At 43.6% G+C, this 27,354-nt stretch overlaps 1 protein-coding gene across 2 annotated transcripts; it reads right to left on the minus strand.

Annotated features, from left to right (window-relative positions):
- Positions 1 to 877: 877 nt before the first annotated feature.
- On the minus strand, positions 878 to 24,432 carry LOC115118774 (UPF0711 protein C18orf21 homolog). 2 transcript variants are annotated; one of them, XM_029647479.2, is made up of 5 exons: positions 24,277 to 24,432; positions 17,896 to 17,918; positions 17,136 to 17,347; positions 2,836 to 3,002; positions 878 to 2,075 (listed from the first exon to the last, which is right to left on the minus strand). In XM_029647479.2, the coding sequence occupies exons 2-5, from the start codon at positions 17,900 to 17,902 to the stop codon at positions 1,922 to 1,924; spliced, it is 540 nt and encodes a 179-aa protein (XP_029503339.1). In that variant the 5' UTR covers positions 17,903 to 17,918; positions 24,277 to 24,432; the 3' UTR covers positions 878 to 1,921. The 2 variants fall into 2 exon arrangements, with proteins under 2 accessions (XP_029503339.1, XP_029503338.1); XM_029647478.2 differs by having other exon boundaries at positions 24,054 to 24,432.
- Positions 24,433 to 27,354: the final 2,922 nt, after the last annotated feature.

Consider the following 27,354-nt stretch of genomic DNA (forward strand, 5'->3'; position numbering starts at 1 on the left):
CAATCAGGCCTTTATGGTAGAGTGGCCAGACGGAAGCCACTCCTCAGTAAAAAGGCACGACAGCCCGCTTTGAGTTTGCCAAAAGGCACCCAAAGGACTCTCAGACCATGAGAAACAAGATTCTCTGAATGCCAAGCGTCCCGTCTAGAGGAAACCTGGCACCATCCCTACGGTGAAGCATGGTGGTGGCAGCATCATGGTGTGGGGATGTTTTTCAGCGGCAGGGACTATGAGGCTAGTCAGGATCAAGGGAAAGATGAACAGAGCAATGTACAGAGATCCTTGATGAAAACCTGCTCAAGAGTGCTCAGGACCTCAGACTGGGGCGAAGATTCACCTTCCAACAGGAAAATGACACTAAGCACACAGCAAAGACAACACAGGAGTGGCTTCGGGACAAGTCTCAATGTACTTGAGTGGCCTAGCCAGAGCCCGGACTTGAACCCAATAGAACATCTTTGGAGAGACCTGAAAATAGCTGTGCAGCGACGCTCCCCATCCAACCTGACAGAGCTTGAGAAGATCTGCAGAGAAGGATGGGAGAAACTCCACAAATACAGGTGTACCAAGCTTGTAGCGTCATAACCAAGACTCAAGGCTGTAATTGCTGCCAAAGGGCCTTAAAGTACTGAGTACAGAGTCTGAATTATTTTGTAAATGTGATGTTTTTTATTTATTTTATTAAAGTAGAAAAAAAAGTCAACCTGTTTTTGCTTTGTCATTATGGGATATTGTGTGTAGATTGATTAGGGAAAAAAAACAAATGTATCCATTTTAGAGTAAGGCTGTAAGCTAACAATGTGGAAAATGTCAAGGGGTCTGAATACTTTCAGAAGGCACTGTATCTTCATGAGTTCTATCATTCAACACAGTCATATTTAAATTGAGAAAGTTTATTTCAGAGAAGCAAAGTGTAGAAGGAATATAAATGTGTGAGGTAATTCAGGATTATATGCAATGATACAGACCCACACATTGGATTAATTACAACCAAAGAAAATCTTTGTTATAAATTGTGTTGGATCAAAGCAGCCATTACAACATGCAGTCTAATAGTAATTGTGAATATGAACATACTAACAGATAAAATGAAAACCATCAATAACAAGAAACAGAACTATTGTAAAATAAAAAAATGTAGTTAAATCGCATCACAAGTTTCAGGCCTATCGTCTATTTCATTATAAACAGTTGATGTGTCCGATTCACCCAAATATGATTCTCAAAACCATCAGTAAACAAACATGTGTTTGGCACAGTGATCATAAGATAGGGCTGATCATTTCTTACTACCTGGCTGGTGATCTAACAAGAGGGAGAGTTTCAAGAAGACATGCCCTGTGGAGTTCCCCAAAATAAACCCAGAAAAAAATTAAAACCAGAGGACAACAACCAAGTAATAAAGTAGTATGAAACTCAAGCATTAACTAAGTCCTATTTATCATAAATGTGATTGTAAACAAATAAAAATCACCCTCTCAATCAAAACATCCTATAACTCCAAACCATTTATTTTGCTTGCCTCATCATAAATGCCATGGAAGAGAGGGGTGAGCTTTGCCATCCGATGCCACTCCCACCATTCAGTTGGGACAGTGGAATTCCTGAGTGATGTGGGACCATTCCCAGTTGGGACAGCTCTACGGAAGGGGGACCCCAGGGGCAGTTGGGACAGCTCTACAGAAGGGGGACCCCAGGGGCAGTTAGGGGGTGGCATGTGAAGAAGAAAAAAAACATGCCCCTTTAATTCACTCAACAGGTGGCGCTGTGGCGCTTATTGACTGACAGCCGACTCCTCCCCCCTATAGCCTTGTTGTTCTGAATTCCAGCAGGACCATTCTAAGCAGGCCAGAGAGAGACTGGTTCAGTGTCATGGCTGACTCTTGGGCCCATGCAACGGAGCCCAGTGTTTGTCAGTCATTCAGAGGGAGGAGAGGAAGTCTTTGAGTCCTCCCTTGGTCTTGGTCTTTTGGTTGTCCTCCAGCATGAGGAACCTCTTGAGGCGGGAGAAGGCCAACTTCTTCACACTTGCGGGCTTTGAGGCCGAGGAGGAACCGGGGGTCTTAGAGGTTGACCTGAAAATACAGGAACTGTCAGAATCTGCAAGCTGACACTGATTAAAGGTTACAGAGTGACTGCCTTTAAAAAGCAACACATTCTTTGATAACAGCCTGTGTGGCATCAATATGAGTCAGAAACAGTTATTCTAGTGTCAAAATTGACTAATGTAAATAGGATAATCTTCCTCATAAAATCAGTCTCGTCTAAAATTGAGTTTGGAACATCTGTGCGTCACAACAGGTAAATGAAAGTTGGGTTTTGATGTGACGATGTTCATTTGTCCACTAACATGGGGTGAACAGCTGCGGTGATTACTCTCTATCCAATCGCATCGACAGTGAGACAGACTTGCCCAATAGCTCAGACTTTGTTTACATCAGAGTTTTGAGAAATTGCTTACTTAGATGTACAATTGCTCAACTAAAACATCATTGGCGAAAACTTCAAAATGAATGACAGATTTCTTGAGTTATATTAAATTAAATTAGGGGATTTTGAGGACGTGAAATAGGCTTCCACAGTGTCTCATGGGAGACAAACATCATTAACCAAATGCGTAATTCATCAGGAAACACCTCCAAGATTGAAATCAATTGTTTCTAAATCGCTGTGTTCAGTGACCACACAGTGGCCATCAGTTGAGTGATACCATCTATTGCCCTCACATCTCAAGAAGTCTCTTAAAATGCAGATTTTCAGCCAAGCGAGATGTAGTCAATAGAAGTAAAAATGGGTAACATTTGAGGTACCGGTGGCCTGGTATGGTTTGTTTACCTTGGCGTACTGCAGGGTGTCTTGTCTTTGGAGGTGTTGGTGGACTGGGGAGTCTTGTGTTTGCCTGCGCTCCAGGGGGTGCAGTGGCTCTTGGAGAGAGTGGCTATGAAGTTCCTGTTGACGCCGTTATGCTTGGACGTGCTGTTACAGGTGTGGCATGTAACCACCTGGGACGGCGAGAGGAGGAGTGGAGTAAATTAGAAGTAATGATGTCTATTTACAGGTGGATTCACACAGGGAACATGATTCTCATGTGGAGATGACACAACCTGTCACAAAAACAATTCTGGACGTTAATGTTTGCAAGTGACTAACCAAAAGTGGTTCACTCCGAGATGAAATCAAATATTATTGGTCACACACACACATGGTTAGCAGATGTTTATTTTACCTTTATTTAACCTTTATTTAACTAGGCAAGTCAGTTAAGAACAAATTCTTATTTTCAATGACGGCCTAGGAACAGTGGGTTAACTGCCTGTTCAGGGGCAGAACGACAGATTTGTACCTTGTCAGCTTGGGGATTTGAACTTGCAACCTTTCAGTTACTAGTCCAACACTCTAACCACTAGGCTACCCTGCCGCCCCAATGTGAGTGTAGCGAAATGCTTCTAGTTCCAACAGTTCAGTAATATCTAACAATTCCAAACAACTACCTAACACACACAAATCTAAAGGGGTGAATGAGAATATGTACAGTATATGGATGAGCGATGGCCGAGCGGCACAGTAGAAGGTATAAAATACAGTATTTTCACATGTGATATGAGTAATGTAAGATATGTAAACACTATTAAAGTGGCATTATTTAAAGTGGCATTGTTTAAAGTGACTAGTGATCCATTTATTAAAGTGTCCAGTGATTGGGTCTTAATACAGTATATACATTAACTCCCAGATTAACTCCCTGGGCACCAGGAGCACACAGGCCCGGTCTCCCTGTGCTGAAAACCCACATCCAGACCACTCTTTTTCCATTCACACATGTCAATAGAAACAGGATGACAATCATGATTGTGTTTTGACAGGTTATTGGGCTTAGCCTATTTTCAGCAGCTACACAGCCCCAGATGTCTAAATATAACCGTTTCTCTGATACACAGAATCACATCGCAGTTGTCGCAGTTGCAAATGAGAACTTGTTCTCAACTAGCCTACCTGGTTAAATAAAATAAAACACAGAATCACATCAATATTCCATACAACTACAGATGAAGTGCAATCCAATGCACTTTCAGAGCCTGGGTGGGTCACCTGCAGACTGCCCCATTCTGTTCATCCCATCGATTGCACTAACAAAATGTCCCCTGAGACCTGAGTGCAGAGGGGCCAGGGTGAGAGGCCAGAGTGAGAGGCCAGAGTGAGAAGCCAGAGGGGCCAGGGTGAGAGAACAGGGTGAGAGGCCAGAGGGGCCAGGGTGAGAGAACAGGGTGAGAGGCCAGAGGGGCCAGAGTGAGAGGCCAGAGTGAGAGGCCAGAGTGGCCAGGGTGAGAGGCCAGAGGGGCCAGGGTGAGATGCCAGAGGGGCCAGGGTGAGAGGACAGAGGGACCAGGCCAGAGGGGCCAGGGTGAGAGGCCAGAGGGGCCAGGGTGAGAGGCCAGGGTGTAAGGCCAGAGGGGCCAGGGTGAGGGGCCAGGGTGAGGGGCCAGGGTGAGAGGCCAGGTTGTGAGGCCAGAGGGGCCAGGGTGCGAGTCCAGAGTGCGAGGCCAGAGGGGCCAGGGTGAGAGGCCAGGGTGAGAGGCCAGAGTGAGGGGCCAGAGTGCGAGGCCAGAGGGGCCCGGGTGAGAGGCCAGGGCGAGAGGCCAGGGCGAGGGGCCAGGGTGAGAGGCCAGGGCGAGGTGCCAGGGCGAGAGGACAGAGGGGCCAGGATGAGAGGACAGAGGGGCCAGGGTGAGAGGACAGAGAATCTACTGTGTGACAGAGAGCTAAAAGGAGAAGGCGCTCATATAACCTGAGTGACGCAGGCAACCAGAGGCCCGACTCAGTCACCCCCCAAACCCCTTCTCACAGCAGACAATTACTTGTAAGACTTGTCTCAGGAGGAAAACATTGGCTTACTAAACTCAGTTTCTCTCTGCATCTATCCTATATCTAGGTTACAAAATGGCCTGTGTGTGTAATATGGACTTTCAAGCATGTCCTCTTGTTGTGCTTCTACAGCAAATATTGTGTGCAAGTAAACAAAATGCAATGCAATCTAGACCTAACAGATGTACTGTATGGCTTTGGCAATGCAATCTAGACCTAACAGATATACTGTATGGCTTTGGCAATGCAATCTAGACCTAACAGATGTACTGTATGGCTTTGGCAATGCAATCTAGACCTAACAGATGTACTGTATGGCTTTGGCAATGCAATCTAGACCTAACAGATGTACTGTATGGCTTTGGCAATGCAATCTAGACCTAACAGATGTACTGTATGGCAATGCAATCTAGACCTAACAGATGTACTGTATGGCAATGCAATCTAGACCTAACAGATGTACTGTATGGCTTTGGCAATGCAATCTAGACCTAACAGATGTACTGTATGGCTTTGGCAATGCAATCTAGACCTAACAGATGTACTGTATGGCTTTGGCAATGCAATCTAGACCTAACAGATGTACTGTATGGCTTTGGCAATGCACAATTACAACATCACTGACAAGCACATGCCTCATGACCTCCCAAACCCTCTGATACCGACACTAATTCATCTCCCTGAGGAAAACTGCATGCATCCATAGATGTTCCGAAATAGAAACAAATCACGCAGTGTCATAAGATTCCAAGTCAGGCTGTTGACAGTGCTGAATGCTGATGCTGTGGAAAAACTCACCGATACAAAGCCATGTTGCTGCTGAGATTTGATTTGGCAGAGTAGAGTTTCACTGAACCAGTGATTACCTGAGTGAGAATGTTTACTACTGAGCCCTGCGTGTCCAGCCTTATAAAGCAGAGAGAAGCACAGAGGTCGAGTCCATCCGGAGCCCAACAGCTAGCCAGCCAATCGATCAACAGAAGGGCCTGTAGATGGGTTGACTGTTGTCACTGGCAACAGTCATATATATCCATATATACACCCCCCAGGAAAACTCTGGATTAAAGTGCTGGGGAAAAAACACTATGAAAACAGAGCGAAACTCTTGGATATACTGAAAGCATTTAGCCGGGTTTGGTAAGGCCATATATGGAAGTTCGTCAATGTTGATATGCCCTAAAACGCACAACAATAAGGGGTGCCATTTTCATACATCATCATAGGCAGGGGACTCCCGACAGAGAAATGACTATTTTGACCATATTCGTTCAATCAATTTAAAAGGAATAGAAACACAATATGGATACCGTCATAGTGTTTGGCTAGTAGGTCGTTGCTAGTGATGTTGAACATAGCTGGTGCACCATTGATGCACCTCTGCATTTGTGAAGATAATCATTGATGAGGCTTTGTGAGAGGCCTGCATCCAGCAACCTCACAGGTCTCATGACCTATTTTCTGCAGCTGTTTCAGTACAGCGCTACAGGGAGAGAGAGAGAAATGGAGAGGAAAACTCCACTGAACTAGTTTCAATGTTTGGATTCACTTTGTAGTTTCTGGATTTTGGGGTAAACTGCACACAGAGACAATAAAAGGTCTCCACCAGTTCATCTGACTGAGGAAGTAGATAAAGGGCCTCATTGCCAACATCCTGAAGTATCCCTTTAATCATACATTTCAACTCATTAAGGAGTTTGAGAGCCCTATGACAGAGAGCGGCCAAGGGGGTGGGCGTGTTTAGGATGCCCAGGTACCTGTGGTGGATAGGTTAACATCATCAGCTGGCAGGCCATTACAATCCTCTATCTAGTGTGTCATGACGGCGCCTAAGAAAAGTTTATTTTGCCCAGTGATAATTTGCACTTGGTCTGGTATGAACAATTGTTAAAGAGAACAGCTAGGCTTTTATCTCCCTCCTCTAACTTAGCTCTACCTTTAACCAAATCATAAATCCACAATGAGAATAAAGACAACACACTAACCCTCCTCCAGAAAGACCTATCAATTAGGCCGAAACGTTTGTCGAATAGTGACGAGAATCATGATACCAACTCAAATAAAATCTTGCCCAATCATCATCATCATCTATCGAATTGACCCCTAATCCATGTATCGTCTGTGTGCTGAGTACCTACACATGAGACACTGGCTGAGGACATTGAGCGCAGTGCGTTCATCAGCTCATTCTATTCTGTTGATTCTGGCTACAGGGGTACAGACCTAGAGCGGTCTAGCTAGCAGCATGTAGACAGGGTCTGTAGACTGAGGGGTCTAGCTAGCAGCATGTAGACAGGGTCTGTAGACTGAGGGGTCTAGCTAGCAGCATGTAGACAGGGTCTGTAGACTGAGGGGTCTAGCTAGCAGCATGTAGACAGGGTCTGTAGACTGAGGGGTCTAGCTAGCAGCATGTAGACAGGGTCTGTAGACTGAGGGGTCTAGCTAGCAGCATGTAGACAGGGTCTGTAGACTGAGGGGTCTAGACATCTGATAGTTTGCCAGGGATCAGGATATACAACACCTAATATGGGCAGGCCAAGAATGTGAAGGGCAAACAAAACCACACAGAGGCGTCAATAAAAGACCAAAAAGATGAACCCTTCATCATTGAGTATGAACAAAAACGTGACTAGACAAAGGTCACCAATTTATGACCGAAAGTTGACCACTGCAAATGTCAATCTCCTCAAGCCACCAAATGAAGACCAAAAGTAAACCCTTTTCTCCTTCCCAGAATGTCTGTCCCCATCACGTGTGGGAAAAATCATGCCTAGAGAAAAGTCATCAATTCATGACCAATAACTTGGCTGAACTGCAGGTGCAATCTATGCACTGTATATAAACAATTAAAGAGGCCTTGTGATGAAATGAGCTCAACGTCTATGTTAGAGCCGATTTGGACATATTTGTATAAAAGACCGAACATATGGAGCTCCATGTATATTTGTGTAAATATATTAAATATTAATGTAAATGATGAAATATTAGGTACGTACCTTTATGATTTATATTTACCTGATTGAGATATATTCATTTGTTGTTAGCGTAACTCAGCCATTTGGCCCCCCCTCTTGCCTGTTCATTGTATTGTGGTAAGTGTGTTAGGATAAAGGCAGGAAGTTGGGCCTTCGGGAGAGGGAGTCCTTGCTAGATGCGGGAGCGGTATAGTTTTTTGACCATACAGACAGACATACATACATACAGACAGGTCATAATATGTATTTTCCATATCAAGTATTCTATGCTTTAAGTTGATTGGAGACTCATTTATTTGTTAGATATAAGAAGAATAAACATTTTTGTTGCACCATATCCCTGGATGTCATTGAATGTTTGGCCGTTTGGAAACCTTGAGTGTGGACTGTATGCGTACCAAACAACCCCGCTTCAGGCTTGGGCAGTGGCTATGGTAAAGACGACAAGGAAGCCACTACAGTCTATCAACTCCAGTGTCAGGTTACAGTGGTGATGAGCGGTAACTCGTGTGGCCCCATACAATCCTTCACCATCCATTCCCTAGCAACATGGGCTATTGGGTAAAGTTTCCCCTACGTACAGGTCTAGAATCAGCTCACCCAATCCTTAACCATTAGATCAGAGTCTATCTTGGGGGTAAGTTCACCCTACTCCGCAGCAGACCTCCAGAGAGACCGGTCAAGTTTGAAATTTCTTTATAGCACATAGCCTAGATCCTTCTGGACTGACGATCAGGCTTTGAAAAACTAGGCAAGTCAGTTAAGAACTAATTCTTATTTACAATGACAGCGTGGCAAAAGGCCTCCTGCAGGGACAAAGGATTTAAAAGAAAAATATAGGACACAAATCACAACAAAAGAGACACCTAGGGCTGGGTGATATGTCCAATATTATATCACGGTATAAAAAATGTAAAAAATGTAACAGTATTTTTTGTTTTTGAATACTGAAAGTTGTACATTTGCTTTATGAGTAGTGAGTGATCCTAGCGTGCTTTATGAGTGATCCTAGGGTGCTTTATGAGTGATCCTAGGGTGCTTTATGAGTGATCCTAGGGTGCTTTATGAGTGATCCTAGGGTGCTTTATGAGTGATCCTAGGGTGCTTTATGAGTGATCCTAGGGTGGCAACACACACATTCTAAGTGATTTTAATGAGTTTTTCTCCATTCTGATTGTTTGATACTGTTCAATTCAACCCCCCAAAAAATCTAATTTTTGTTTAGTGAGTCCTCCAGATCAGAGGCAGTAGATGACCAGGGATGGATCTCTTGACAAGTGCGTGAATTGGACCATTTTCCTGTCCTGCTAAGCACTCAAAATGTACTTTTAGGTGTCAGTATTTTCTTTAGGATTATAGTGAAGTAAAAGTTGTCAAAAATGTGTAAAGTACAGATACCAAAAAAAACAACTTAGGTGAAAATACTTTCAAGTACTACTTACAGTGCCTTGCGAAAGTATTCGGGACCCTTGAACTTTGTGACCTTTTGCCACATTTCAGGCTTCAAACATAAAGATATAAAACTGTATTTTTTTGTGAAGAATCATCAACAAGTGGGACACAATCATGAAGTGGAACGACATTTATTGGATATTTCAAACTTTTTTAACAAATCAAAAACTGAAAAATTGGGCGTGCAAAATTATTCAGCCCCCTTAAGTTAATACTTTGTAGCGCCACCTTTTGCTGTGATTACAGCTGTAAGTCGCTTGGGGTATGTCTCTATCAGTTTTGCACATCGAGAGACTGAAATTGTTTCCCATTCCTCCTTGCAAAACAGCTCGAGCTCAGTGAGGTTGGATGGAGAGCATTTGTGAACAGCAGTTTTCAGTTCTTTCCACAGATCCTCGATTGGATTCAGGTCTGGACTTTGACTTGGCCATTCTAACACCTGGATATGTTTATTTTTGAACCATTCCATTGTAGATTTTGCTTTATGTTTTGGATCATTGTCTTGTTGGAAGACAAATCTCCTTCCCAGTCTCAGGTCTTTTGCAGACTCCATCAGGTTTTCTTCCAGAATGGTCCTGTATTTGGCTCCATCCATCTTCCCATCAATTTTAATCATCTTCCCTGTTCCTGCTGAAGAAAAGCAGGCCCAAACCATGATGCTGCCAACACCATGTTTGACAGTGGGGATGGTGTGTTCAGGGTGATGAGCTGTGTTGCTTTTACGCCAAACATAACGTTGCCAAAAAGTTCAATTTTGGTTTCATCTGACCAGAGCACCTTCTTCCACATGTTTGGTGTGTCTCCCAGGTGGCTTGTAGCAAACTTTAAACGACACTTTTTATGGATATCTTTAAGAAATGGCTTTCTTCTTGCCACTCTTCCATAAAGGCCAGATTTGTGCAATATACGACTGATTGTTGTCCTATGGACAGAGTCTCCCACCTCAGTTGTAGATCTCTGCAGTTCATCCAGTGATCATGGGCCTCTTGGCTGCATCTCTGATCAGTCTTCTCCTTGTATGAGCTGAAAGTTTAGAGGGACGGCCAGGTCTTGGTAGATTTGCAGTGGTCTGATACTCCTTCCATTTCAATATTATCGCTTGCACAATGCTCCTTGGGATGTTTAAAGCTTGGGAAATCGTTTTGTATCCAAATCCGGCTTTAAACTTCTTCACAACAGTATCTCGGACCTGCCTGGTGTGTTCCTTGTTCTTCATGATGCTCTCTGCGCTTTTAACGGACCTCTGAGACTATCACAGTGCAGGTGCATTTATACGGAGACTTGATTACACACAGGTGGATTGTATTTATCATCATTAGTCATTTAGGTCAACATTGGATCATTCAGAGATCCTCACTGAACTTCTGGAGAGAGTTTGCTGCACTGAAAGTAAAGGGGCTGAATAATTTTGCACGCCCAATTTTTCAGTTTTTTATTTGTTAACCTGTTGCTCCTACCCTCTACTTTTTTGAACATTTTGTTAAAAATCGCGCAACATTTCAGCGCCCTGCTACTCATGCCAGGAATATAGTACGTTCATATGGTTAGAATGTGTGGATAGGAAACCCTCGGACGTTTTTAAAACTGGTTAAATCACGACTGTGGCTATTACATAATGTGTGTTACATCGGAAAGCGCAGGAAAACCTGATCACAGAAAATGGAAATAAATATCCTTGCGCCACTTCCAGCAATTGTTAACAGTGAGCCGAATTAGATAAGACCGAGCATTCAACTCCCACAGCATCCCCATGTTGTCTAGAGTCTTGTGAATTGAATCATCTTTGATTCTTGGTTGAACCGAAAGAGGGGCACGACTTACCTCCGGTCTCCGCCCAGATCATTCCGGAAGAGCTCTCTCCTGAAATTTTTTCCAAGACGACAGCTAATGATATTTACATCGCCTACGGATGATTTTTATCGCTTATTAACGTTTACTAATACCTAAAGTAGCATTACAAACGTATTTCGAAGCGTTTTGTGAAAGTTTATCGTCTACTTTTTGAATTTAAAAAAAATGACGTTACGTTGTGAAATCGCTGTTTTTTTCGTTTATCACACAGTCTACATATAACGATATCTTGGCTTTATATGGCCCGATTTAATCGAAATAAAGACCCAATAGTGTTTATGGGACATCTAGGAGTGCCAACAAAGAAGATGGTGAAAGGTAATGACTGTTTTCTATTTTATTGTGCGGTTTGTGTAACGCCGAAATGCTAATTATTTTGTTTACGTCCCCTGCTGTGCTTTTCTGTTGTAGTGTATTGGTGCATGCTATCAGATAATAGCTTCTCATGCTGTCGCCGAAAAGCATTTTAAAAATCTGACTTGTTGCCTGGATTCACAACGAGTGTAGCTTTAATTTGATACCCTGCATGTGTATTTTAATGAACTTTTGAGTTTTAACTAATACTATTAGCATTTAGCGTAGCGCATTTGCATTTCCAGAGCTCTAGTTGGGACGCAAGCGTCCCAAGTAGAGGCAAGTGGTTAAAAAAGTTTGAAATATCCAATAAATGTCGTTCCACTTCATGATTGTGTCCCACTTGTTGTTGATTCTTCACAAAAAAGTACAGTTTTATATCTTTATGTTTGAAGCCTGAAATGTGGCAAAAGGTCGCAAAGTTCAAGGGGGCCGAATACTTTCGCAAGGCACTGTAATTAAGTAAATCAAATTGTATTAGTCACATGCGCCAAATACAACAGGTGAAACGATTACTTACGAGCCCCTAACCAACGATGCAGTTCAAAAATAAAATACACATAAGAAATAAATGTAACAAGTAATTAAAGAGCAGCAGTAAAATAACAACAGAGACTATATACAGGGTGGCACCGGTAGTACATTATACAAGTAGTACTTGAAAGTATTTTTTACTGAAGTACTTTACACCACTGCTCATTTCCACACTGCCATGTCTGATGAAACCAAGATTGAACTCTTTGGCCTGAATGCCAAGAATCACATCTGGAGGAAACCTGGCACCATCCCTACGGTGAAGCATGGTGGTGGCAGCATCATGCTGTGGGGATGTTTTTCAGCAGCAGGGACTGGGAGACTAGTCAGGTTTGAAGAAAAATAAACAGAGCAAAGTACATAGATCCTGGATGAAAACCTTCTCCAGAGTGCCCAGCACCTGACTGGTGTGAAGGTTCACCTTCCAACAAGACAATGACCCTAAGCACACAGCCAAGACAATGCAGGAGTGCCTTCGGTACATGTCTCTGAATGTCCTTGAGTGGCCCAGCCAGAGCCTGGACTTGAACCCGATAGAACAGCTCTGGAAAGATATGAAAATAGCTCCCCATTCAACCTGACAGAGTTTGAGAGGATCTGGCAGAGAAGAATGAAAGAAATTCCCCAAACACAGGTGTGTGCCAAGCTTGTAGCATCATACCCAAGACGAGTCAATGCTGTAATCGCTGCCAAAGGTGCTTCAACAAAGTACAAAGATGTCAAAGCCTTATGTTGCACTTCTCTAACGTCCCGTGCGACGGGGAAACAAGTGACACAGCAGCCAGGTTCCATTGACCCAGGTAAGCATCAATGAAAAACTAAATCCTTGCAGCGTGTAATGGAATCGGCAGCTATAGAAGAAATGTTCAAAACATCAAATAATTTTTATGGTATGCTCCACCACACATTTATCTACTGCTTGCAAAATCCTATTCAAATTCATGTTTTTTTGCAGGACAAGAATCCCTGACGTGCTTCACCTTGCTTTTCTGATTGGCTGGATGAAAGTTTCACCATCCAACTATTACACATCTACAGGAGTAAAAGTGGCACAGTGGCACGGACTGTAGCAAACATTTCCTTATCTCTCTGCACCAGTTGCATAGATACACCTGATTTTTTAAAAAAGACCCACGAGCTTCACATCAGACAGAATTAAGCTATGGGAAACTCATTCATCTTCCTCTTGAAACCTGGGGGCAACTAATGTGGAGTGATATACAATCAAGGGGCTTTACACCAGGAGATAAAAATACATGAGTAAATAGGCTACATATAACTGAATATAATGTAGTGTGTGTGTGTGTGTGTGTAACTACAAGAACTCTAAAAGGGCATTCTCTCAACACTATACAGAAGCTGTAACTAGAAAATAGATATATAACTTCATTATACTAAAATACTTCCTACATTTACTGGCTAAATGGCCTAGTGAATGCCACTAACCAAGTCCTACTCAACAGCCATATAGGCCTAGGAAACATCTCCACTAATCCTACAATTACAAACAGAAATGAGACAAAAACAAAGCCCTCTTAAAGCTGGGATCTGTGACCCTTCATCTCGCTCTCCTTACATTATTTATCACCCTCTTCCTGAGCGAAAGACTTCTGTTGGCAAAGAATGACAAAGAGGGAGGGGGGATGTGGAGTGAGAGAGAGGGTGATAAATCTAATCTTCCTGTCTGTCTCATCGGCAGCTCCCACTAGAAGGTGTTGACAAACACCAGGAGAGAAGAGAGAAATAGGATTCTTCCAATTATCTTCAGAGTGCCTCATCTGCTTTAAGGGTTATTCAGTACACTCACAACCACACGTCTATGGGGGGCCTCGCACGTACACAGCTTGTGGAGCTCTGCTACTCACTGCTACTTTATGTCTGGCTGAGTGACCAGGGATCTCGAAGTTGAACGGTAAAAATATCTCTGCGAAAAATGCAGCTAAAGAGGATTCACTTACAAGTCAGACGAAAGGAGGGAAAATATCAACGTCTACACAATAGAGTTCTTTTGTTCAGGAAGCTCACCCAGAGTAACAATGAATTCATACTGATAATGAAGACACTTGCTCTAGTACTGTTCAAATACACTGCGCTTTCTCTGGATGAAACTAACGCACATTTGAAGTGAAGTAAACCACACTTCAGGAGAGGTCCTTGGTCCTAAAAAACTACCTACAGAGATAAAGCAATACAGATATCTAGCGGTATAATTTCCACTTGTGTACCTTTTGCAACCGAATTGGCCAAAATAACTACTCTCTCGTCGAACTACTTGTGTTTGACTCTGACGTAACCTAAGCGTTACCTTTGGCTTTGTCCCTCTCGGTCTCCACTAACTAAATGCTTTCTGTTCCTCATCTAGCTGACCTATCACAACCTGACCCTGGCTGCCTAGGGATTCCTCAGAGAGCCTGACCAGAGTGAGGACTGAGTCTCTACGGGTCCAGAGCTGCATACCAAACAAGACCTGTTCCTCAGTGTGCCCGACCAGAGTGAGGACCGAGTCTCTACGAGTCCAGTGCTGCATACCAAACAAGACCTGTTCCTCAGTGAGCCTGACCAGAGTGAGGACTGAGTCTCTATGGGTCCAGTGCTGCATACCAAACAAGACCTGTTCCTCAGTGAGCCTGACCAGAGTGAGGACTGAGTCTCTACGGGTCCAGAGCTGCATACCAAACAAGACCATGTAGAAGCACTGCAGTTACAAAGACAGGCTTTATAAATTGTGATTGATTTATTGACATAGCAATCTGTTGGCTCGCACTCTGAGGGTTTCCCTCTACAAAGTTGATGGGAGACTAGTGGTTTGGAAGGGGAACAGCTGGCCACTGTACAGGAAAGGGGAATACCCAACCTGACTTGAACACACTGGCAGTGACTAAAATCTGTCTTGCCTACCATGTACTGAAACGTACTGTGTGCTTATCATACTACATACAATCACCTACTATCAACTGTTGTCAAACACGTTGTTGTGAAAACATGATTCTCTTCCTCAGTAGCGTGCAGCAAATTCTACTAGATGAAAAGCCTGAACGAATATGACATCGTGGAATTTAAAGCACACTACATTTTCAAAATTTCACTTACTATAAAACTTTTCATTTTGGCATACCCAAAAAAGTTATGGGACTCTGCCAGTATGGGACACTGCCAGTATGGGACAATGCCAGTGTGCATTAGATGCTGCCAGAGATATTCAATGAGGCAAAGTTTCGCCCGATATGAGTCTTCATTAAGCCATTTTCAGCTCCGATATCTAGAGGGCCTTGTCAAATCAAAATGGTACTTTCCTGATTCTGTGTCCCTGATGGAGAAAACTGCCCTCTGACCACGCTACTCTTGACATACACTATGTATACACAAAAGTATGTGGACACCCCATAAAAATGTGTGGATTCTGCCATTTCAGCCACACCTGTTGCTGACAGGTGTCATGCAAGCACAGTCGTGCAATCTCCATAGGAACACACTGGCAGTAGAATGGCCTTACTGAAGAGCCCTGTGACTTTCAACGTGGCGCCGTCATCTTTCCAACATGTCAGTTCATCAAATGTCTGCCCTGCTAGAGCTGCCCCAATCAACTGTAAGTGCTGTTATAGTGAAGTGGAAACGTCTAGGAGAAACAAAGGCTCAGCTGCAAAGTGGTAGGCCACACAAGCTCACAGAACGAGACCACCGAGTGCTGAAGTGCATAAAAATTGTCTGTCCTCGGTTGCAACACTCACTACCGAGTTCCAAACTGCCTCTGGAAGCAACGTCAGCACAAGAACTGTTCGTCGGGAGCTTCATGAAATGGGTTTCCATGGCCGAGAAGCCGCACACAAGCCTAAGATCACCATGCGCAATGCCAAGCGTCGGCTGGAGTGGTGCAAAGCTCGCCACCATTGGACTCTGGAGCAGTGGAAACGTGTTCTCTGGAGGGATGAATCACGCTTCACCATCTGGCAGTCCGATGGAGAAATCTGGGTTTGGCGGATGCCAGGAGAACCCTACCTGCACCAATGCATAGTGCGAACTGTAAAATTGGTGGATGAGGAATAATGGTCTGGGCCTGTTTTTCATGTTTCGATCGAGGCCCCTTAGTTCCTGTGAAGGGAAATCTTAACGCTACAGCATACTGTATAAGCACATTCTAGATTAATCTGTGCTTCCAACTTTGTGGCAACAGTTTGGGGAAGGCCCCTTCCTGTTTCAGCATGACAATGCCCTCAGGCACAAAAGGGAGGTCCATACAGAAATGGTTTGTCGAGATCGGTGTGGAAGAACTTGACTGGCCTCCACAGTGCCCTGACCTCAAACCCATCGAACACTTTAGGGATGAATTGGAACACCGACTACGAGCCAGGACTAATCACCCAACATCGGTGCCCGACCTCACTAATGCTCTTGTAGCTGAATGGAAGAAAGCCCCCGCAGCAATGTTCCAACATCTAGTGGAAAGCCTTCCAAGAAGAGTGGAGGCTGTTATAGCAGCAAAGAGGAGACCAACTCCATATTAATGCTCATGATTTTGAAATGAGATGTTAGACGAGCAGTTGTCCACATACTTTTGGTCATGTAGTGTAGTTTCCTTATCTGAACTGGCTTATCAGTGAAGTGGATGGAAACTGCAGAGGTAGAGACCAGGCACATAGGGAGGAAGAGGTGAAATGAGAGGGTTTACGCCGACCGAAATTAAGACCACAATTTTTGTATGGAGGTTAATGAGTGTCGTATTTGGTCAAAAAAAAATGTCAATGTTAATTTGCTTAGTTGATCGAATAGAAGTTTTGTAATGGTTAGGTTGTTACGAATGCACTGATAAGTGCACGCATGCATCTGCCCTCTCATTGGCTGGAGTGGTCCCACCTGATCTCGCCTCCTCCCACCTGACTTCCATCTGTGAGGACATGTATTTCCATTGTTAGAGCGGTTACTTAACGATCTTGTCAATATACTAGATAGTCTTTGGTCATATTCACTAAAAACTTAACAGAAAAAAAGAGACCAAAGCGGGGAGGGGCTACCTGAACTTGTCCAATAAGAAACACTTGTTTTTGTTGCAATTTTTTTTCTCCTTGTAGCAACATTTTTGTTACATTTTGCACAAATGAATACAAGTCTCACCAGAGCTGATGAGGAGCCCCTGAACCTCCGTAAGATGTCCATCTGAGCCAGGCTGAGCCTCTTGCCCTTGCCCTCCCTCCGCAACACGCTCTGCACCCTCACCGATGCATGCCGCTTGGGATGCAGCCGCATGCGGTGGTTGTCTGGGCGACGCCACTGGAAACAGAAGGGACAGAGCTCTTCTTCAGGGATGGGCTGGAACTTGGCTGGAGCTGGGAGAAGAGAAGAGAAGAGAAGAGGAGAGGAGAGGAGAGAAGAGGGTCAAGCACAAGGAAGAATAAAGTACACATTGAGGGATGTGAAGTAATGTATGTGTTTATGGTACAGTCAAGTGTAGGTTAGGTCAGATGTGAACTATGGTAAAGGGAAATGTACAAAATATAACAGTGCTGAGGCCGTCGTCACATTTAACACAAAATAAACATCTGGGATAGAGTTGAGTGTCAAATGAAATATATTGAGTCCAGGGGATCATGAGTATGAAATAGTAAATAATTGTGATGATGAGAACTGTGCAGTACCGAGAGTGTGTCTCTCTCTCTCTGATGGGGACAGCTACCAGTACCCACCAGTGTAATTAACATGGGATTATAGTGTTTTCTTCCCTCATGCCTAGTGCCTACAGCACCATGTTGTATGTGCATTCTCATACCGTGCTTAAGCAATAGGTGTGATGAACATAGGATAAATGCAAGAGAAATAAACTAGCCTAAATTATAACTGACAAAATGATTTTGCCAAGGTCATAGCTACTTCTTACCTTTCATTCTCTGGTGTCTCCCCCTGAGAAACAAAAACACAGAAGAAAAGTTAGGTTTTTGTTGTGAAACCGCTGTCACTTCATTATTGATCTGCTTAGATAGAACAGTGTTTGATCTGAGGAGACTCCCATAGCTTGGAGTTTGTGTTTTGGCTTGTTTTTCTTTCACAACGCCTTGAGGGGCGTCAATGCGGAGTTTGAAGGTGAAGTTTACTTTTCAAAAATTCTGCCAAACCTGAATTTGTAAGTTAATGTTGATTCATCTGTAAACTGAAGCAAGACTCAAGGTGTTTTGATACTCTTGAAACACTCTTACTAAACACTCCTATTCAGTGTTGAAAATGTAAACACAATTAACTTTTAATAAGTATACCTAACTCCAACCACACTGCTAAGGGACATTTGCTCTTGTGGAAAAAGTTTGCCAAGGGCTTCCAACGTTTGGCGGAAAACATCCGGGAGAAAAGCAAACAAGGATTTATCTACAATACAGGGCTTCCCACCTCCCTGTAGTCTAGGCTTTGTCTCTACTTTCTGCCTCTTATTTTGGACAAACAGTTGACTAGGCCTTTCCTAAGTTACGCTACAATTAGCCACAGTACACTACGCCAAAAGTGACTCATGATATTTGCAGTCAGGCAACAAACAGGGCGGCACGTGCAGTGGCGAGAGATGGGATAGGGGGCCTCGCTTGGGGCTTTAATCTCACGCTGACCTGCCGAAGGACTGTCACGGAGACACTGACAGCGGTTTGCTAGTCACACATTGTGGCTATAGAGAGATGGGACTTTGGAACTGAAATCTGATGTTGGACAGCCTGACTCATGGACAAGTCTCAGTAATGTCTCCAAACTACAGGCTGAATTGAAGTATTTAGATTAGGCTAGAGGGGAAGGGCTAGTGTCACAAACAGGGGGTAATGAGGGGGAGAAGAAGACGGTGGGAACAAGTGGCAGTGAGATGCAGGAAAAGCGCTGGATGAGAACAACTAGGCGACAGAATAGTCTTCCTACAGTTGAACAACGTGATTCCTCATAGTCCTCTGTTGGACTAACCAGCTTGTTCACATAATGAATTGACATTAGATCATTCAAACAATACAGAGTTACATTTACACTTTTCTAGAAAACATGATCAACTTCTGACTTCTTTTAACTTTGGGTCGATTATCTAATAACCAGAATGTAACATCTGAAAACCTTCAGAAGTGAGATCAACAGCAGTGACCTAATTCACATAACTACCAATCACTCCAGTTAATACAAACACTTCCAAATGGCCCCATTTAATCACCAAACTCCCGATCCCTCCTGTCTCAGCCTCCAGTATTTATGCTGCAATAGTTTGTCGGGGGGCTTGGGTCAAACTGCTATATCTGGAGTATTTCTCATGTCTTCTCCGGTGTGAATTTAAGTATGCTTCCTGTAATTCTCTCTCTCCCCTCCCCTCCCCTCCCGGAGGACCTGAGTCCTGGGACCATGCCTCGGGACTACCTTGCCTGATGACTCCTTGCTATCCACAGTCCACCTGGCTGTGCTGCTGCTCCAGTTTCAACTGTTCTGCCTGCGGCTATGGAACCCTGACCTGTTCACCGTACGTGCTACCTTGCCCCAGACCTGCTGTTTTCGACTCTCTCTCTCTCTACCGCACCTGCTGTCTCTAACTCTGAATGATTGGCTAAGGAAAAACTGACTGACATTTACTCCTGAGATGCTGACCTGTTGCACCCTCGACAACCACTGTGATTATTATTATTTGACCATGCTGGTCATTTATGAACATCTTGGCCATGTTCTGTTATAATCTCCACCCGGCACAGCCAGAAGAGGACTGGCCACCCCTCAGAGCCTGGTTCCTCTCTAGGTTTCTTCCTAGGTTCCTGCCTTTCTAGCGAGTTTTTCCTGGCCACTTCTACACCTGTATTGCTTGCTGTTTGGGGTTTTAGGATGGGTTTCTGTACAGCACTTTGAGATATCAACTGATGTAAGAAGGGTTTTATAAATACATTTGATTGATTGTCTGCCTGGTAGAGGCTCAATGAAAGACATCCCATCCCACTGTCCAGATGAGCCCCTGGAGATACAGAAAGGTGGGGCTCTCTGCCATGCTAATCTAGTTAACATTCTTCACATGAATCTCCTTTAAATGCATACTTAGTGGAAGATAAACACTGGCCCCTACTACCCAGTTAGAGCAGGGCAGAGCCCACTTTAGGCCAGATGCTATCAACAAAGAGTTTAAAGTCTGGAAATCAGCAAGGCTCAGTCTCTGGGCCTCTATGGACATTTGATACAATCAGAGTGTGGAGGAGAGAGAGCAATGTTCTGTTTACTAACCAAACCTCAGAAATAATAACGCAGATGGTCCAATGCAACAGCTTGGCTAGAGTGGCAGGGGAAAAGAGGTTGAGGGATGGGGGCAAGCCCCCCCCCAACACCCCCTGGTGGCTCTACAGATGGCAAGGCCCACAACTGGAGATTGCACGGTGTAGGGCAGCAGTCTGGGTCTCACGTTATGGGTCGAGGCAGGCAGGGGAAGCTGGGAGAGGCGCAACCCCTCAGGGTCAAGGGGTGAGAGAAGGGAGGGGGTGACACTGACCAATGAGATGGGCAGGTGAGGGTTGGAGGGGGAAGGGTGGTGGGGAGAGAAGTCATCGACAGTGACACCAAAGTGCATCGGCGTTATGCCTGTGACGGTCTAACGAGCTGCTTTGGTCAGCCTGGCCTCGGCCTGTCATAGCCCACATACCTCCCTCAGTGGCTTTACAGGAAATATGAGTAATGACACGAACACTGGAAACAAACACTCCAGTGCATCGGCGTTATGCCTGTGACGGTCTAACGAGCTGCTTTGGTCAGCCTGGCCTCGGCCTGTCATAGCCCACATACCACCCTCAGTGGCTTTACAGGAAATATGAGTAATGACACGAACACTGGAAACAAACACTCCAGTGCATCGGCGTTATGCCTGTGACGGTCTAACGAGCTGCTTTGGTCAGCCTGGCCTCGGCCTGTCATAGCCCACATACCTCCCTCAGTGGCTTTACAGGAAATATGAGTAATGACACGAACACTGGAAACAAACACTCCAGTGCATCGGCGTTATGCCTGTGACGGTCTAACGAGCTTCTTTGGTCAGCCTGGCCTCGGCCTGTCATAGCCCACATACCTCCCTCAGTGGCTTTACAGGAAATATGAGTAATGACACGAACACTGGAAACAAACACTCCAGTGACGCATGGCTGAAACCATAAGTGGAGACACAAACAGCAAGGAGGAACTTCAGGGAACCTTAAGTACGGTATGCAGGATGACTGCTCTGTGGATAAATAAGATGATAGAATGTCTGTATTCTACACATCCTTACAGGACATGCCACCAAGTTGCTTTGTTGAGGATCCTTTTCTCCTTACTCTCGTGACAGCTAGTACACGTAACATTTGTTTCTGTGTTTTGTTCCTCATGTAACCTATAACAAGAATTGGTACCATTGAGTAGCCGAACACACAATTGTAGACTTCACATGTAAGAAAGGTCAAATCATCTGTGCTTGAGTGTGGCTCAATGGGTAACACCGACCACAACTATAGTTCTCATAGTCTATATCCCTTAGTCTATATCCTATATCCCTTAAACTCCACTCTGGACCGACCTCCAAGCCAGTTCCACTGCATGTTTTATTGTTCCCCTCTAATCAGGGACTGATTTAGACCTGGGACACCAGGTGGGTTAATTAATGATAAGTTAGAACAGAAAAGCAGCAGGCTCCGGAGCTCTTGGCATAAAAGTATCCCTGGTCTATATATTGTCAGAGTGCGGGGTTCACATCATGGTTATTTCTGTGCTGCATCTTCCCTATCCGTTTAATACATACACATAAGGAGAATCTATTATCCTTTCAAAAAATAAAAGGTCCAATCAGATTTTTTAAATAAAGTGAATTAGACATTGTTTTTTTCAAGTTCCCCTTGAATGGCTTAAAAAAGTATTCATCCATTCAACATATATAACCCTCCAGACTTGGACAGCTGTGATATCAGTAGGATCTGTTCGACATATATATAACCCTCCAGGCTTGGACAGCTGTGATATCAGTAGGATCTGTTCAACATATATAACCCTCCAGGCTTGGACAGCTGTGATATCAGTAGGATCTGTTCAACATATATAACCCTCCAGGCTTGGACAGCTGTGATATCAGTAGGATCTGTTCAACATATATAACCCTCCAGGCTTGGACAGCTGTGATATCAGTAGGATCTGTTCAACACATTTCCCATAAATCGGTTCTTTCCACAGAGAGACTCAAAAATCTGGATAAACTCTTAACGGGTAGCCTAAAAGTAACGTTCCTTAAATCCATCCGTAAATCCATCCTTAAATCCATCCCGACCGGGCCTTTTATTTCCATTTCCATTTTAAAATTCTACCACAAATTTTCTGGCTCAGGTGAGTGAGAGGAAAAACAGACCAAGGGATTCAGAGGTTACTGGCCCAGGCCCAACTCAAACACAGTCCACACTACAGCAGCCAGTGGCTTAGAGGATTACTCCAGAAAATTACACGGGACTTTCTCGAACTACAGTATAATGCCATCATCATTCTGTGAAATCAAAAAGGTGATGAAAATGGAATGAGTTCCTGTTTTGATTAGTGGGTCTCTATTTTTATTTGACCTTTATTTAACTAGGTAAGTCAGTTAAGAACAAATTCTTATTTTCAATGACGGCCTAGGAACGGTGGGTTAACTGCCTTGATCAGGGGCAGAACGACAGATTTTTTATCTTGTCAGCTCAGGGATTCAATCTCGCAACCTTTTGGTTACTAGTCCAGTGCTCTAACCACTAGGCTATCATCTCATCATCTCAGACGGTTCTGAAATCATTTCTGTACATAGTAACAGATATGATTAGCATTCCTGATTTTTTTTTGTTAAAATATAATTAGATCACTGAGAAATCAAGCTAATTGATTGCAGACAAATTAGCCATTTTAATTTATAGGATTCAAATATTTAATCAAAATTGTACCCAACATCCGATTTCAACAGAACTTCTTCCTACCAATGAGTAAGACAAAGGAATCCCCCCAAAAATGTAAAATGCCACCCAGAGACCCCCCACATCCCAGTCCAACAACCAGTGTCAGTTCTCTGTAGTATGAGGCTGAGGCTTGTGGTATTACTTCCCCATACTACGTAATGTAATTCCCATTGAATCTGGAGAGTTAACCACTGTTCAGAGAAGTGGATCATTGAAGTCCCTTGCATTATTTACCATAAAGTAGTGTGAACATACCACGTTTTGACCACTAGATGCCACTGCTCCTGTATACCGCCACACTGTCCAGGTTGCTGGTATAGTGTGTTTATTTAATAGAGCACCACATTTCCTTTTCAACTTTGGATAGAAAACCAATACATCTGTCTCATTATGAAAATAGATAGTCATCTTCAAATTTCAAGCCATTCCTGAATGAAAGCAATTCCGTTTTTCCTTCTTGGATATGAAGCATGAAAATCCTAATATAGTGACAAGCATTGGATTTGTGCCACAAATTATTGAGTGACAGACCACTACAATGGTGCCAGTCTATCAGCTTCGAGCTCCGGAGTAGCGAGCTCTTAGCAATGTCATGGCATTGATTTCCCGGGGGCTCAGGATGGCGAGCAGATAGCCAGAAGCACCAAGATGGTACGGCACAGTTTCTGGCGGCTGGGTTAGCTCATTAAGGATGCCTGCTATTCGAATTGATGTATGCAAACATACAGGACAGGAGCATGCTAAGTTTAAAAATGTGTATTAGACAAAGCAGGCCTGGTTAGGGACTACCTCTGTATGGCAAACGCGTGCTTGCGTGTGTAGCGTATCCATGGCTAATGTGTGTCCTGTTGGATATGTAGTTACAAAATGCATGACATTGTTTCAAGACAACAATAACTATACAAATGACATTGGTCTAAAAAAAAAAAATTGTGAAAAGAACAATACAAAAACGGAACAAATTAACTTGGCATGATATTGAACTTCGTAAAGTTACACAATTTTTAATTAATTGCGCTGTGCTACTCTGCCACCTAGTGTCACTATATGATCATTACATCATCAAATATGAACGAGATGTAGCTATTACGTTCTATGTAATAAAGAGAGCGCTTACATGAGAAAACGTGACTGCTCCGGACAAATGTCTTGATACAGTAGCGATGCAGCCTTTAAAAACGTGTGACTTGAGCCTGTGGGGTCTGTAAAAGCCATGTTTCTCTGTCTTTGCCACCGACTCGAGAATCCGCGTGTGAGAAAGGCTGGTCACTTCCTGGCCGCCTTGTTTAACCTCTTTTGGAGCGTTGATAAGAGAAAGAAGAGTTTAGAAGTCACATTACCTTGACAATTATCTTCAAGAGCAATAGAAATCGATAAGATATATGATAGCTAAATGATTTGTTTAGGTTTAAACAGTGATCATTCTCTTTGCATGATAGCCTACCACTACACTTTCCGTCCTAATGTTGCAATCCCACAATGCTTCAGGCTAAGCGCAAGCATTATGGGAAAGCGAGGAATAGCCCTGTGTGTAGTTCGATTAATTTGTATTATACCCCGTTCAACCCATTATGATGATTTACATCGAGAATGAAACACGGAAAATAGTTTGAGGATGTCTTCAAACATTTAGGGGAATTGCAAACATATAATGCTATAATGCTTATATGACAGCCTCTATTTAGTAGGCTAGGCTAATCAGCATGTTAGTCTATGCCAATAGCCTAAATACCAGTCAAATAGCCTAATCACCATGTGATATCCTTGGCTTTAGGCCTATAATAATTTCACCCCTTAGAAATAAATTAGAGCATTCACATCCCGTGTCCCATGAGTCTAAGGTTGGTCATTGTAAGCTGTCACTGTGGTCAGCTTGTAATAGAAGGTAAACTGGCCTACATTACTTTAAATGATTGCTCTCATAGAAATGGATCCAGATGAAAGACTGGACATCATTACTACCAATAGAACTGAGGGTGAAAGTTGAACAATGCCCAGCAGAATGAGAATGGACTGTTCGAGGAATCGAGTTTTCAGCGCAAATACTGGCACTGTTGGCTTGAAATGATACACCCTCAACTGCATCTGAGATCACAGAAGGACAGACAGACCTCCATGGTCTTACAAGCCCAGCTCTTGATAGATCCTGGAAAATAATAGCATTGACTTGCCTCCAGCAGAAAATTGCCCCAAGGGCAGTGGATATGAAATGTGATATTTTAAAGCGATGGGGGAACCCACTGTATGACCTGCTCTCTCCCAAAAGAGGTGAATTCCCCATCAGTCTTCTGAGAAAAAGAACGCTGTACAACAGCTCTAGCTCTTAAATCTCTTTTTTTAAACAACAGCTCTAGCTCTTAAATCTCTTTTTAAAAAATCGAATTTCAATCATTCAATTAGTTAACAATTCAGTTTTCATATTTTGAAAAAAAAATCCACTACTATGTTTTTGTGTCCTGTATTCTATTTATGCCGTGTATTATGTATTTTTCAGTGAAACATTTTTACGAAGTAAATTATGCTTTTCGTCAGTTTTTTCTGTAAGCAAGAATTAATAGTCAAAGTCAATGTCAAACCGCGCGCGCGCTCGCAGCAGCAGATGACACTCGTCGCGCAGAGTGCGGCAAATATCAAACGAAGCAAGCAACACGGTCTTGCAGCCGACCCGCTAGATAAGACTACGCAGAGATGTGAGTTGATGACAGAATAAGTATAAGTGCGGCATTATTAAACACGAATGATATTCTGTAGGACATGATGATGATGATGACTAGGCTAGAGACTGCCCCACGTCCCGAGTCCCTGAAGTGAGACACCTTCCGATGGTGTCCACGAAGCAGCATCGAACAGAGGTACGTCCCTTTTAAGAGCACCTTCTCGACAGGACGAGAGGAATTTAACGATCCGCTCAAACTACTGGTAATTATGTGGATTTTATTACACATTGTTTATTATACGCCTATGTGCTATTATTTCATTTTTTAAAATACATTTTTCGATTCCCATTGCGCTGATTAAGACCGTTGGTATGATGCGATCTATGTATCGTTTATGTTATTTATGTTATAATTGTTGTGGAAGGGATAACGCATAATGACACATAGTGTTTGCGTCTTCTCTTTTTAGTCATATAGCTAAATGACACCATGTCATGCCTATGTGATAGCCTATGTGATTGTGACAGTGATCTGACGGTAATACACGGAGTAGTCTAAAGTGTAAGTGATGGCCCCTCACTTTGTGGGAGAGTAAATATTCCACTTAATCAGGTGTTGTCAAACATGCGGGCCCCCACCCTATAATAGATTAAAATAGCAGAGTATAGCAGTTGTGCGTTACCGCGGACCAAATACCAAATGTTAAATTGGATTGCTGAGTTACATTTCATTTAGTCAATGTTGTGTGTGTGTGTGAATGAATGAGAGAGAGAGAGAGAGAGAGAGCGAGAGAGAGCGAGAGAGAGAGCGAGAGAGAGAGCGAGAGAGAGAGCGAGAGAGAGCGAGAGAGAGGGAGAGAGGGAGAGAGCGAGAGAGAGAGTGAGAGAGAGAGAGTGAGAGAGAGAGATAGGGAGAGAGCGAGAGAGAGAGAGCGAGAGATAGCGAGAGAGAGAGCGAGAGAGAGAGAGCGAGAGAGAGAGAGAGGGAGAGAGAGAGGAGAGGGAGAGAGGAGAGAGAGGGAGAGAGGAGGGAGAGAGAGAGGGAGAGAGGAGAGATGAGAGAGAGAGGGAGAGAGGAGAGAGAGAGGAGAGAGAGAGATGGAGAGAGGAGAGGGAGAGAGGAGAGGGAGAGAGGAGAGGGAGAGCGGAGAGAGGAGAGTACGTACGTGCATTTTCGCACGCTCTTGCATATCAACATTTTTTATAGATAGATAAACATCACAAAATGTTCGAAGTCACTAGTATCACCAATCATCCATCTACTAATAACGAATAACTGAAAGGGCTCTTCAATGAATGATGGGTGCATTAATTAGGGGTTATATATTCAAACCAAAAATGATGAAGATTGAAACTACTGTTATCAAGGAATTCCCATCATTAATGCACATTGATTTATATAACCTTTATCCAATTGCTGTATATAATGGAACTGGATAAAGGATAATTAAAGGGACTGCGTTCAGTCACACTGATGTGTCCACCTGACCTGACGTGTGCATGTGGAATGGCACGCCCTCTGAGACAGCGCTTTGAAGATGAGAAAAAATACCACTGCCACCTTGCTCAGCCTTCTGGGACGCGCGCGGTGCCCAGAGTCCTGTCTTTCCTTTCTACAAGACCTTGAAGAACAGTGCAGGTGTTGCATCCTATCAAACTGAAGTGTCCACCTGACACGCCCATGTGGAATTATTTGGTGCCCTCTGAGCCAGCACTTTGACGAGATGAGAAATACCTGCTGCCACCTTGCTCAGTCCTCTGG

The sequence above is a fragment of the Oncorhynchus nerka genome, linkage group LG4 (genome assembly GCF_034236695.1).
Source record: "Oncorhynchus nerka isolate Pitt River linkage group LG4, Oner_Uvic_2.0, whole genome shotgun sequence".
Taxonomy (NCBI): Eukaryota; Metazoa; Chordata; class Actinopteri; order Salmoniformes; family Salmonidae; genus Oncorhynchus; species Oncorhynchus nerka.